This window comes from Pavona decussata, unplaced genomic scaffold (assembly GCF_977016875.1).
Source record: "Pavona decussata unplaced genomic scaffold, jaPavDecu1.1 SCAFFOLD_257, whole genome shotgun sequence".
Classification (NCBI taxonomy): Eukaryota; Metazoa; Cnidaria; class Anthozoa; order Scleractinia; family Agariciidae; genus Pavona; species Pavona decussata.
In genome coordinates, this window is record NW_028145660.1 from 224320 (window position 1) to 237958 (window position 13639).

The following is a 13639-nucleotide window of genomic DNA, read 5'->3' on the forward strand; positions in this document are numbered from 1 at the left end:
TAATGCATAATTCCATGTTTTGTTCTATAACTCGCTCATTCGTTCTATGACCTTCTATTCCTGCCGTGAATTGGGATTGTCTTATCTTAGCACAGAAATATCGTGTTTCCATAGAGTTACGCGAGATAAAGTTTGGAAGATTGAGAAAAGCTAAGCAAACAGGAGCCTGAAGGGATTCATTTACACAGTCATTTAGAGTGATCACTTATTTTCACAATTCTCACATGCAAAGGTGAGCTGTATTATTGAATACTCAAAAATATCGCCACAATATTAAGCAATTTATGTCTAACAAAACGCGTAAGTTAAACAGGCCCAAAACCCATCGCCTGAATGGCATCAATAAAACTTTGCTTCGTATTTACACAGCTTTTTCGTCAGTTTCCAAACTTCCTCTTATTTCAACTGGAAGTCTCTTTGGTTTCTTATATATCTAAAAAACGAAGCATTTTGGACTTGAAAAAATTAGTTTGAAAAAAGTCAGTTGCGATGTTTCTCAGAGAACAGTTTCTCGCTGGTGGTAATAAAGAACATAAAATTAAACCTTAAACGTCATTTTTTTTTTCGCGCATTGGAAATTAATAACGTGCGTTTTATGTAGTTGAAACGAAATGGAATCATTTGAACTGTAAAGCGAACCAGCCGTGAACTGCTACTAAAAATAGTTCGCGGGAAAAAATACAGGAAAATGTATGGAAAGTTCAAAACACGACTGGACGCCTTCTGGCACAGTTACATCCCTCCAATTCTTTTTCTTAAAATCCTTTTCCTAATGCCAAAAGTTTCCAATTCATGAATTTTTCAGCAGCAATGTTTTATGAAAATTATTTGACATCGGATTTCCATTTCAAGCCTGTTTGCCTACTCGTCAAAATGGCGTCGAAAACCGTGATAAGGCTTAAAGCTATTTACATGTCAGTTTTGATGTCGGCAATGAGATTTCAGAGTTCTCGTAGTAGTTCAAGGAAATATATTGTCTCGTACCTTGTATTTTTTGCCTCATTTCGTTTCTTAGAAGAATAAAAGGTAGTCAATTCACGGAACCAATGTCCGCCAGAATACGGAACTGCATCGAGTGTTGTCACCGATGACCTATCCTAAGCTAGTAAGTTTTAGAGACAAAAAAAAAAGAGACCCCGACCCCGGCCCCGGCCCCGACCCCGACCCCGCGTTTTACTGACACCCTAAGGGTGTCAGTAAAACGCGGGGTCGGGGCCAGGGCCGGGGCCGGGGCCGGGGCCGGGGCCGGGGCCGGGGCCGGGGCCGGGGCCGGGGTTGGGGTCGGGGTCGGGGTCTCTTTTTTTTTTCTTTTTTTTTTCCCTTTTTTTTTTATTTTCAACATCACAGGTCATTTGTGGGTCAAACAAGGATTAAAGCCAATATAAAAAAGTTAAGTCGATCTCTAAAACTTACTAGCTTAGGATAGGTCATCGGTGACAACACTGTATGCCGTTCCGTATTCTGGCGGACATTGGTTCCGTGAATTGACTACCTTTTATTCTTCCAAGAAACGAAATGAGGCAAAAAATACAAGGTACGAGAATGTATTTCCTTGAACTAACAAATTCGTGAACTAAAATGTGCATGAACTTTCTATGAACACCCCGCTGCCTTCCATGATCGTGCTCGTTTGTTACAGTCAATCCATGTCACGCGTGACTATTATTTCCGTGAATGAAATAAACAAGCGTTCGAATTCCTTTGTAAAGCTCGGCATTTGAATGGAATATGGAACATTTTTCTGGAAATCTTTCCGAAAAAGACGCATTAACTGACAAAAAAAAAACTCAAAATACTTGAGAGACAATTGTTATTCTTGAAATACTTGTGCTGTATGTAAAGATTAATTCATAGTTTTATACCGTCAATAAACTAGAGAAATTTCTACGGGAACTCTGAAATCGCATTGAATCGACATCAAAACTGGCATGTAAATTTAAAAAACTCCATTGAAATTAAAAAAACAAAAACGGTAAAGCTTGACGTGGATTGACTGTCAAACTCCCTTCCTTCCAACGTGTTGTAGAGGATGATGGTTGACTGTGAAAAACGATTGAAAGCCCTTCCCATGAAGCATTATTATTATGCGCAATAAAACTATCTGTATGCACAGTATCAGAAAGCAACACAGGGCGCATAGCGTAACCTGTGAGCCAAGCGAAACTTAAAATAGCACGTGAGTAAATCAATAAATTAGCTATACATATCTAAAAAAAATATAAAATATATAAAAATATAAAAAAATATTATTATTATTATTATCATCATCATCATCATCATCATCATCATCATCATCATCATCATCATCATCATCATTATCATCATTATTATTATTATTATTATTATTATTATTATTATTATTATTATTATTATTATTATTAAAAAGAGAAAAAAAAGAGACCCCGGCCCCGGCCCCGACCCCGCGTTTTACTGACACCCTATTATAAGGTTTTCTTCTCCGACTTTGAATTTGAGTGCCTTGCCACTCGTAATAGAGGTAAACATTAGGAAACAAAATGTTAAAGGACCTGTTTACAAAGAGGTGGGGTAACCCAACTTCTGTCGTTTGTCAGCAGCCGAGGTAAAGTTACTTGGAAAACTTGGTTATTAAACCGGGACAGAGATCCTCGAGTAGTCGACACCACTCAAGCGTAATTGTATAACTAAAACTCGCGACGGAAAATCACTTAAGCGCCAAAATCAATTTCTAGCGCTTTACTTCAAGCGGTATTAACCATAGAGATGTTCTGTTCTCTTTTCAAGTTTATGGGCATTTTTCAAGGGAATTTTTAGCAATGTTAAAGCATTTCGAAAGACAAATTAGAAAACCGTCTGTTATGGAGGCCGTTTGTGTGCAAAAAAAATGACATTAAAATCATTATTTCACCTAGATATGCCAAATATGATCAGAAATAATATTTTAAAATAAAGACATTAAACGACGAAAAGGAGCCATTGATGCATTTCTAATATGTGGTGTTTCTAACCGTCTTCGTCCCCGGTTACGTCTCATTTTTTTTTCTTTTTTTTCTTTTTGTCAAACGAGGTTGAATTGGTTGTCTTTAATTCAGTAGACGCCAGTAATAATTTTTTTGATATAATGTTATTGTATTATTTCATATCTCGTGTCCTCGGTATTATTATACGACGATTAAACTTTTGGGTAAAGAAGTGTTATTGTCTTATCCTAGCGCAAGAATAGTCATTTTATTTCCTTTATATTTTTGTTTGGCGCTACCGCGATGATTTTCTCTGACTTGAAGAGATAAACAAGTAAACAAGACAAGCGAATGTTTACATAGCTTTATTTAAGTCCTTTCTAATCGTTGGGTCTCGAACAACTACTGTGCGGATAGCGTCTTACCCGTCTGATTATAAGGTCATCGTACAGTGCCAAAATGCACCATTTTGTTCTTCAAAAAAATGGAATAAGTAATTTCGCTTTTGAACAAAACACAAGTTAAGGAAGCCATAATATGATTGCACACACGAGTGACATAAACAAAATTCGCTTGTGTGTACACAGCCGTCTTCTTCCCGTAAACGTCCTCTAGCAAACGTCTTCCTGCCGGCCATTTTTGCAAGCGAGCACATTTTATATTCTTATTTGTAAACTTATTGTATTTAGGTAGTGCTCCAATTTTTTTGTAGGATCATCCGACTAACACCAAAGGGTGAAGTTGCCGTCTGGTGAAATATCAAAGAATTATCATAATATTAGTGTTATTTTGAATTGACAACTTGAGTATATTCAGTATATTCAAAGAAATGGATCGTGCTATAAATAAATAATAAGAAAAAATATTTACTCACTTGTAATGAATTATTCAAAATGGTGAAATATCAAATATTATTATCATTAAAATTAGTGTTATTTTGAATTGACAGTTTGAGTATATTCATTATATTCAGAGAAATGGATCGTGTTAAGAAAAAAATATTTACTCACCCAAGATGAATTATTCAATCTTATTTGAAGCAAGCAAATTAATTAAAAATTTTTCTTTTACACCTTTAAAAATATATCTGTTTCAGTCTCAAATATTTATTTTATTCTTTTGGCTTCAAGAAGTTGACCTTCGGAATTCTCGTGTCCTTTTTTTTCTTTACTTTACAATCGATGCCATTTCCCCAGCTCCACCGATTAATTCGTTAAGTCGTCAACAGTCAATTGCAAGTTGACGTATCAGTGTGCAGCTGAATCAATCAAAGATACATGTTTTTAAGTTTCCTCAAACAATAGTAAAACTTGAATCGGGAACAAAGAACATGTCGACTGGTGACGTCTTTCGCAGCCAATTAGAGAGAGACCTGTCAGCTTGTCTCACACCCTTCATTCTTTTAAACATCGATAGACCTCATTCGAAAAGAGGTAGAGCAGGTCATTGCTCAGAGTTAAGGATCAACTTCACAGAAGGTAGATTGTGGACAATATTGTGAATTGAAGCTAAGCTACGGCTAACACCTAGAATGTTCATCTTTTATTTATAGATTTTGATCTTAAAGTTTATCCAGAACGAAGAAGTCAGCGTTGCATTCCTGGTAGGTACAAAACTATAAGACAGTTTGCCGACGCTACACTTAAGGCGGCCGAACACAGTTTTCTAGTATACAGGTGTTAGTAAACGTTTTTTGCAAACTACGTACATGTACTCCTGGGTGCCCAAATAAGCATGGTGCAAGATCAACTAAGAAGAAATAAATTTTACCTTCCCGTCACAGGTTTTTGAACTTAGTCACATGGAAGTAAAATGCTTAGTAATATGTTACGGAAATCGTTTTGTCTTATGTCGTGCAGATATAACTGGAAAGCTTTGGCCTCTTAGTTCGTGGAACACGTAGATTCTGGCGGCACTCTGGTGTCCCACCCCCCTACAACTCGCTCGTTTGCTCACGTGTCGTTCTTCTTTACTCGCGCGTCGAACTTCACGCGCGTGCCTAATAAAGCAAGGATAACCTGTTCCTTTTTCCTTTTATTTTCTGTGTAAAGAGTTAACAACAAAATAGAAAAACCCTGTAGTAGTACCCATATTTTGACACCAACAACAAAACATCTATTTTCTTTCTTTCGTAGAATTCCTGAGAGAAGAATCTCGACGAAACCATGCAGCCTTGCGTTTTCCTTCTCCTTGTTGGTGTTTGTGGTGCGGTTGCGTATCCTGAAGGCATCAACTTTTTGGGTGTCGGATATAACCTTCTGGAAGGGAACCCTGACGGGGCCTTGTCGTCGGGAGGTATAGACCCAGGACTGCTTTTGACCAGAAAAATCTTGGACATGAAATACGAAAGTTACAAGCCAGTTGTTTTCGTGGGACGTTCTTCATGTAAAACTGAGGCGACAAAAGAAGTGATATATAGCTCCAAGTCGTACAAGAAAAAACTGGAAGTTGACGTGCAGGCTGAAGGTAAGTATTGGGCTGGCCTGGCAAATCGGATTAAGATATCACTGAGACTACTGAGATTGTTATTGTGGTGATAAAAATAACAGTGCTGAGATAAGGAATGAGCCCGGGAGGGGGACTCTCATATCAAAGGGACGGGGATGCTCGTCGTCTCGCTTGGGGTGTGAATTGGATTTTGGTCTCACTTAAGGTGTTCTGGGCAAACGCCATTATATTTAGCCGTGAAGATCTTGTTTAAAGTTGTAACCGAAAAGTCACTGTATTTTTTTTTTGTCTGTGTTTTAAAATGGTCTTTTATAGGGGTGAAAAAAAACCTTGGGTCCCGCCCACATTGGTCTCCTTTAGGGGTTTAATTCAAAATTTCCGACAAACATTTCCGCTCCTTTCAAATGAGAGTCCTCCCCCGTGGGAATGAGCTCATATACACTGCAGTTGCTATCAATTGGGAATTGGAGACCTGTGGAAATAAATAAATTAAAAAACCTTACAGGTTCAATAAATTCAGTCCAGGCAATTCATTATTTGAGATTTTGAGAAAGAAAGTAAAACGTTTTGTTATGAGAAGGTATTTCCTGCATTCTTCAAGAAGGATTTTGTTTGACAAAGCAGGATAATTTTGGGGGAATAGCGATATGTCTCTGCACATAGATAAACAGGTTTGGAATGGATTGAAGCAAGTTATATTACGTTGAAATTTTTCAAGTTCTCGCATTTTCGTTTCCAAAATGCAATAGAACAGGTCATGGCTCAGCTTTTCCTTTCAAGGATTTAGTTGACTGGCGCTGGTGTTACTTTCCAGGGCTTTCACGTGACGGATTGATACTACCACTCTTTATCAGTTGATGCAACAATGAGACCAAAAAAAGATTAATATTAGTGAACAAGTTATGGTCATTTTCTTCAGAAAATGGGTTACCATAGCAACAGTACAATTTGTTAAAAACAGCCGTACTTTTACCTTTCAGTGGTTATCACTCAAAAACGAGCTTGTTGACCCCCTCTTTTTTAATACGGAACTGTAATCAGCATGTTTAGATACAATTTTTTGCAAAGGTAATAAAAATTCCACCAGAGGGGTTCAGAGCCTCCTTTAATTAGTGTGCTTAATTAGGAGGCTCATGATAAAATTTGCTAAGGCCAAGAAGGGAACAGTTTAAATTTTAGTTCCCTAAGTTTGATGAATATAGTAGCACCTATTTCTATTTTTATCATCTAGTTAGCAAAGATTCATGGTTTTCGGACTTCGCCTTCTCTCTCAATGCTGGTAGGTAAAAAACATTCCCAACTAATAAGAACAACTCTTTGAAAAGTTAAACTAGTGTAGCTCTTACATTTTCAGAGTACAACGGCAATCGGATTGGAGAGTAAAGGCCCGTTCAAACGGTTTCAACATTTGCTTCAATATGCATTCAACACAGTTGTAGAACCAAAGTCCGGGGCGTTTGAACAAGTCGTTCAACATTGTTGAAAACGTAAAAAATGTTGAAAGCTTGTTGTACTGACAAATGGAACTTCAATGTGTAAAATATTGAAGCTGTTTGAACAAGGAATGACGTTTTGGAAGCACCCGCAATGTATGGATAAATTGTGGAGTCCCCAAAGGCAAATTGGGTAGTTTTGAGGTCACCTTGTTATATTAAATTGTGGAGTCCCCAAAGGCAAATTGTATAGTTTTGAGGTCACCTTGTAAAACATCTCGCCAACAACGAAAAATATGGCATTGAGATCGGTAAATGCAATATTTGTTTATGGGATATAATGATTGAAGTTCATAGAAAAAATCAGCGAAATCGGTGAAAAGCCGAAATTTGCCTTAGCGGACAGCCTCTTTTAATGACGCTAACGTTGTGTTTATCCTTGAACCTAATTTGCTGCGTGTGCGTTTAAACTCCGTTTCTACGTCATGTTTAAGCCATTCATTTGATAAATTTATGATGCAGCTGATTACGACAAATCATGCTTTCGTTGGGCTCGAAATTTCTCAACCAATTTTTAGCAATGAGGTCAAGGCAACTGTTTCGTGACATCATCTTGATGTCCTTGACCCATTTATTCATTCATTGGATTATTTTTAGTGGTTTTCAAGTGTGTTTTGCAGTAATTTCGCGTTTGCGTTGGTTTTCATTTACTGTGCTCTGTGATTGGTCAATAAACCTCGTGCCACTATTCCAACCGATGAGAAGTAAAGTAATTTGCTCACACGCGTCGAGTTCTGATTGGCTTATTGGGCTGTTTGCATCGCTGGTCAGAGTAATTACTTTGGTTTTGGTTTTACGACACTCAACTGAAAACCACTTTGTTTCATTAACTGATTCATTTATATTTTATATCCTTTGAAAACACGACAGGCTTTAAATCAATGAGTGAGCAGGTGTCGAAAAACCACTACGTGTTTTCTCAAGAAAAGACAATTTGCAACAGAGGTCGCGCTCGGTACAAACTGGAGTCGGCTCGAGTCGAGAAGTTCCCTGTTGCAGAAGATTTCGCTAATGCTGTGTGCCTTTTACCGAATGTCTACGATGAGGCTCCTTACAAAAAGTTCATTGACGATTGGGGAACGGTTAGTTTGCTCGATGTGGTTTTTATTATCAGTTTCACTTGTTCATGATCATAGCTTCTTGCTTGTGATAAAAAATGAGTAATATTCGATATTCTCCTACCTATTTCACAAGTTATAACCTATTGATGGTTTGCATGTGACGTCATCGCAACCATGTTTGTGTACTGGAACAATAAGATTTTTCTCGTCTGGTAGTTAACTTCCATTTTTATACAAACTAAGAGAACAAATTTTCTTTCTTTTTGTACACCAACATGGCAGCAATGCAAACCCCCCTAATTGAATTTGTGAGGTAGATTTTTTACCTCTAAGTGAAACAACAGCTGGTGTACTGCTTGGGGATGATTGCGTGGCGTGCGAGGGTAATTCGAGCTAAATTGACCACAGTCTGCACTTTATACTCACCGGAATTCAAAATGATTTCAACAGCTTTTGTTTGATTGACGTCCACTGAAACTCATCTTTCTTTATCCGCTACTTTTGATGGTGGAGGCCCGTGTGTTAATTGGTAACTGCAAAAACGTGGCCAGACCCTAAGATCTTGACAAGTCGTCGTGGCTGCTATTGGCAGGCCCACAGCTTGGGACAAATTAAAGTTGCTTTTAATCATAACCATGGCTAATGACCATTGGTTTCTTTTCTTTTTAGCACATTGTGACAGAATTGGAGTTGGGAACAAGGAAGATTGAACGCAAACGAAGCAGTGCTACCGAATTCGCCAGTTTTGCCAGGCAAAATGTAAGAATTGTGTTACACATGATTTTAAAAGGCCTTAAATATATTTTGGGAGATAAATAGTCTGCAGCAATTGGCTTCTTTGTACAAGAAGTGCCCTTTGAAATATATGTGGTTTTGAGACACTGTGGCCTCAGGCTTGGGCGTCATGTGACCTAAATCAGCGATTCGTGTTCGATGAGCGAATGCATGAGCTCAATTCTGATAGGTTTATCGCTTTATAAGTACGTTTGGAGCCAATTTCTTTAGCAAAAGCCCCTGTATAAATCATATAGTCGATACACTCGATAAAGAGTAAACTCAACAGAATTTATTCTGAGAACTAAACACTCGGCTACACGGCCATGTTGTTAAAACGATCACACGACAAGAGCACATGGTTGAACTCATTGCTGATTGGCTGATCTAGACAATGGACATATCGTCACACCCTTCCTTGTTTAAGAAAAGAAACTAACCACTGGTGGACACAAAACAAGAAAAGCTAAATGAATTAGCAACAATGTCTAAAGTTCTTCAAGTTTAAAGGTACCTTAAGGTAACTTGGTGGTCTGGACATTCGACCACTTCGAGTAACTGGACGGTCACCTGGTTTGGGGGTTGAGAACTTCTCTGGAACTTTCACATTCTGGGAACTGCTCTCAGGTTCCTTGGGACAGGATACTTCTTTAGGATTCCTAGGCAGTGGTACCTCCAGCGGCGCACTTGGTTTTGGTGGTCTGTCTGCAGGTTTGGAGATGGTGGACTTTCTGATTGTTGGCCTTTAACCGGCATGCAGATGGGCTCAAGGTTATCTCTGATGCATGCTGGTTCCTTGCTGTTTCTGAGGTGTCTTCTATTTCTCTTGAGGGCTTTTCCATCTTCAGTTCTGACTTCATTTGATCTCACATCAACTTGCCGCTCTACACGTGCTTTGAAGCATCTCCCAGACCTGTCTGTAGGCTTTACACGCACAATTTCTCCTTGGCCAAGAGGGGGAAGTTTCTTAGCACTGATGTTGTAATGCTTGGCTTGCTGCTTTCTTTTCGCGAGCTTTCCTTGGACATCCTCCACTATTTTGGGTTTGAGCAGCTCACTGGTCGTTGGGATCAGTGTCCTAGTGCGGCGACCGAAAATCCTTTGCACTGAAGAACTATCTAGGCCTTCAGAGGGTGTATTTCTCCACTCTAGCAGAGCTAGGTAGAAGTCTGATCCAGCTGTCTTGGCTTTCTTTAACAAATTCTTAGCTGTCTTGATAGCATTTTTTTCCTTGCCATTATCTTGTGGGTAATGCGGAGAGCCAGTAACATGTTCTTTGTCATAGCTTGTCATAAACTGTTGGAACTCATGTGAACTATAGGGAGGACCATTGTCACTCTGCAGCTTGTTGGGGATTCCATGCATGGCGAAGTGTCTCTTCAGGATGCCAATCACTTCCTTGCCAGTCTTGTCCTTAAGTTGGTCGATTTCGAAGTAGTTATCTACTGTGCAGAGGAAGTCTCTGTCTTAAGGTATCAGCCACCCTTCAGGACCGTCCGCGCGCGGATCGCTGCCATATTTGAGGCTTCAACGTTTTTAAATAGATATGCTTGAGAGCTTTCTTTTAAAAAAAATCAGAAGAAAATATTATTTCTGTCGAAAGACATCGGGGGTAAAAGATTTTTTCTCGTTAATTATCTTAATTGATCGTTGACAAGAACTGTCATACCCGTGTCATATATCAATTAACTTGTCTGTGAACTAGTGACGTGATACCGAGTGTGTGCTTCGACGCAACACGTGCGAATTGTCTTCGTGTTGTTTATAGCCTTTACCTCAATATTTAGCGTTTGTTTCGGTGAAAATGCCGCCAAAACAAAAAAAAAACAAAAAGAAAAGATCGTGTTCGTTTTCCTCGTCGAAACCGAGAGCGAAATTGGCAGAGAGCGACAAAGGCTCATTTTATCGGCAAGAGAAGTGGCTCGAGGAGTGCAAGCCGCTCCAAAATTCAGCTTGAAGAGCCAGAAGAAGAAAGCCAATTAAGCTCATCGACCCCATCTGTTGATGGAACGTGGAAAACAATAAGCGGTCGAGCTATCGTATCGAGCGAAAAGCTCCTTCAGAAACGGGACGAGTCTGTATCTTGTCCATTTTGCCAGGGAAGAGTCCAAGTCATGGAAAATGTAGCGACTAAGCATGGACTTGGTTCTACCTGGAGAATCCAGTGCGAGAATGAAAGCTGTCCGTCGCACAAGACAAATTCTGTTTTTAATTCTTCCGAGAAGAGTAGAGCGTTTGAAATAAACCGGGCCTCAGTTCTTGGCCTTCGAGCAATCGGTGGTGGACATTCGGCGGCTTCGCTTTCGTTCGTGTTGATTTCGCACTGGTTTTCGGCATCTTTAGCAAGTTAGACAACCTTTCAAGAAATAAACACAATATATTTTTATTGTTACATGGAAAGCGTATTATTGTTTGTAAGTTAAACGATTACTATGCATGTACGTTCACTTACCTCAACAAATTTCGTCTTTTGTCCAAACGCGGTGTAATTGAACTGACTGGAAGCAAAATAGTTATTTCCCGCTGCTTGCCGCGAAAGTTTGTTCCTGTTGCATGTTACCTGTCAAAGTCCTATTGTTAGAGAAAATTGATCCCTCTCTGATATCAATCAGAATAAACATTAGGTGTTATAATCTCATTCCAGGTAGGATGCTGCCAAAAATGTATTTTCTATTTTATCGGCGAACGCAAATTTTGCCGATCGGCTCGTATGTTTTGAACTCCAAGTCGGCAGCCTTTCAATCAATTTGGCTAAAATTTGGCCAGAGTGATGCCATATATCTCTTCTACAAAACTGTCTGCGAATTTTAATACTCCTTTTGATTTTAAAGCTAGAGCTTTTTTTCCACAGGGAGTGTTGACTAATTGCTCCCCCCCCCCCCCCTCCCCCCAACTTCATTTGCTAATAAAAGAGAAACAAACGCACTTGTCAAAAATATGAGACACGGTTTTTTAATGGAAAGTGTTGAGAAGCGAATGCGGTGTTAATTGTTTTCTTCCGTTTATTTCCGGCGGGAGTGGAACATGATTTATAGAGACGTGTACTTTTACACAAAGCGTTCCAATTTCGAAACACATTTAAGTAAATAGTTTTTGTTGGTTCAAATCCATAATCTGGAATTATTAACCTTTTAAAAAATATATGGTTTATAGGGGTTTTATAAAAACAACTAACGCTACAGCGATCCGCGCGCGGACGGTCCTGAAGGGTGGCTGATACCTAAAAAAAAATGGGAAAAATCGCATCCAGCTGTCTCCCATGGACGGTTTGGAATCTTGTGAGAGATAAGTGGTTCCTTCTGTGGATCTTTCTGGTAAGTAGCACACACATCACACTTTTCTATGTAGTCCCGAAGGTCCTCATTTATGACAGGTCAATAGACTGTTTCACGCGCACGTCCAAGACAGCCTTCAACTCCTGTATTGGCACCATGCAGTCGCTCGCATATCTTGGGCCTCAGGCTAACAGGGGTTGTACATCTTAAACCTTTGAAAAGGATTCTATCCTTTGCAGTAAGTTCATCTCTCACCATGAAGTAGGGATGTAATTCTGAGGGTGGGGCTTCTTTCTGGTCTGGCCATCCTTTTAGTATTACTTCAGTGAGGGACTGCAAAACCGGGTCTGCTGCTGTCTCGCGTTGAATTTCGGCAAGCTGTGGCTCTGAAATGGGGAGGGATTCAACTGCATGGATCCGTTCTGAATCCTGTTCAGCTGGTGAACGGGCAGTTGTTAGCAAATAGGCACGCGACAGGGCACCTGCTAGATGCATTTCAGGACCAGGTTTGTAACGGATCTCGACATCATATCGCTGTAATCTTAGAGGCGTCCTCTGCGGGCGTTAAGGGGCTGTTGCTAAGGGCTTCGTGAAGATAGTTTCCAAGGGTTTAGGGTCTGACCACAGCACAACTTTCCGGCCATAAACATACTGATAATTACGTTCAACGCCAAGGACTTAGGCCAACAATTTTTCCTCAATTTGAGAATAGTTTCTTTCACTTGTGGTGAGGGCTCTACTTGAATAGGATACTGGTTGGCCATTCTGTATCAGCACAAATACTGTATCATTGGCAGAAGCATCTCCTTGGCCTTCAATAGATTTACTGGAATTGAAAAATCGCAGAATTGGAGCTGCAGTAACGACTTGCTTCACACTTTCAAAGGCTTTCTCTTTCTCTGTTGACCAGCTCCACTCAACGCCCTTGTGTGTGTGTCGCCTTAGTGGTTCACACAGCTCCGAAATTTTGCTTAGAAACTTTGACAAATAGTTGACTAAGCCTACCAGCCTTCGGACTGCTGCCACATCACTGGACCTTTCCATCTTCATTACGGCTTCTACTTTCCTAGGGTCAAACTTTACTCCTTCAGGCGTCAGTACATGACCAATATAGGGGGTCTCTGTACATTTCAGCTGTAGTTTCTCTCGGTTTAGCTTCAAATTCCTCGCCCGACATCTCTCTAACAGCTTCAGAAAATTGACGTCATGGTTTTCACGGCTTCTTCCTTGCTTGCGCCACGGCCTGTAATAAGGATGTCATCTGCTACCTTGTAGATTCCTTCAATACCTTCAAGATTCTGATCCAACTTTTGCTGAAAGCATTCTGGAGCTGGGGGAGATTTCCAAAGGGCATCCGCAGATATCTGTACTGGCCCCAGGGAGTCTGGAACGTGGTTAATTTGCTGGATTTCTTGTCGAGCTGTATCTGTAAGAATCCAAAGTTGAGGTCTGTTTTTGAAAACATCTTGACATCAGCTTACTCCGCGAGTATGTCTTCAATCACTGGAAGTGGGTAATGGCTTCTTTTGAGGACTTTGTTAAGATGCTGAAGGTCAATGCACACTCTCAGTTTGCCATTTTGTTTTTCTGTTACGACAAGGCTAGACACCCAGTCTGTTGGTTCTTCTTCTCTCTTTATCACATCAGCT

The 13639-nt window shown here is 39.9% G+C and overlaps 2 protein-coding genes and 1 pseudogene across 2 annotated transcripts; 1 reads left to right on the plus strand and 2 right to left on the minus strand.

Moving 5' to 3' along the window:
- Positions 1-5104: 5104 nt before the first annotated feature.
- LOC146456361 (uncharacterized) lies at positions 5105-8921 on the plus strand. Its single transcript, XM_085093189.1, has 4 exons — positions 5105-5405; positions 7751-7962; positions 8611-8700; positions 8835-8921. The coding sequence occupies exons 1-4, from the start codon at positions 5105-5107 to the stop codon at positions 8919-8921; spliced, it is 690 nt and encodes a 229-aa protein (XP_084949315.1).
- Positions 8922-9190: 269 nt separating this feature from the next.
- LOC146456362 (uncharacterized) lies at positions 9191-10130 on the minus strand (annotated as a pseudogene).
- A 1959-nt stretch (positions 10131-12089) lies between these two features.
- On the minus strand, positions 12090-13040 carry LOC146456363 (uncharacterized). Its single transcript, XM_085093190.1, has 2 exons — positions 12744-13040; positions 12090-12545 (listed from the first exon to the last, which is right to left on the minus strand). The coding sequence occupies exons 1-2, from the start codon at positions 13038-13040 to the stop codon at positions 12090-12092; spliced, it is 753 nt and encodes a 250-aa protein (XP_084949316.1).
- Positions 13041-13639: the final 599 nt, after the last annotated feature.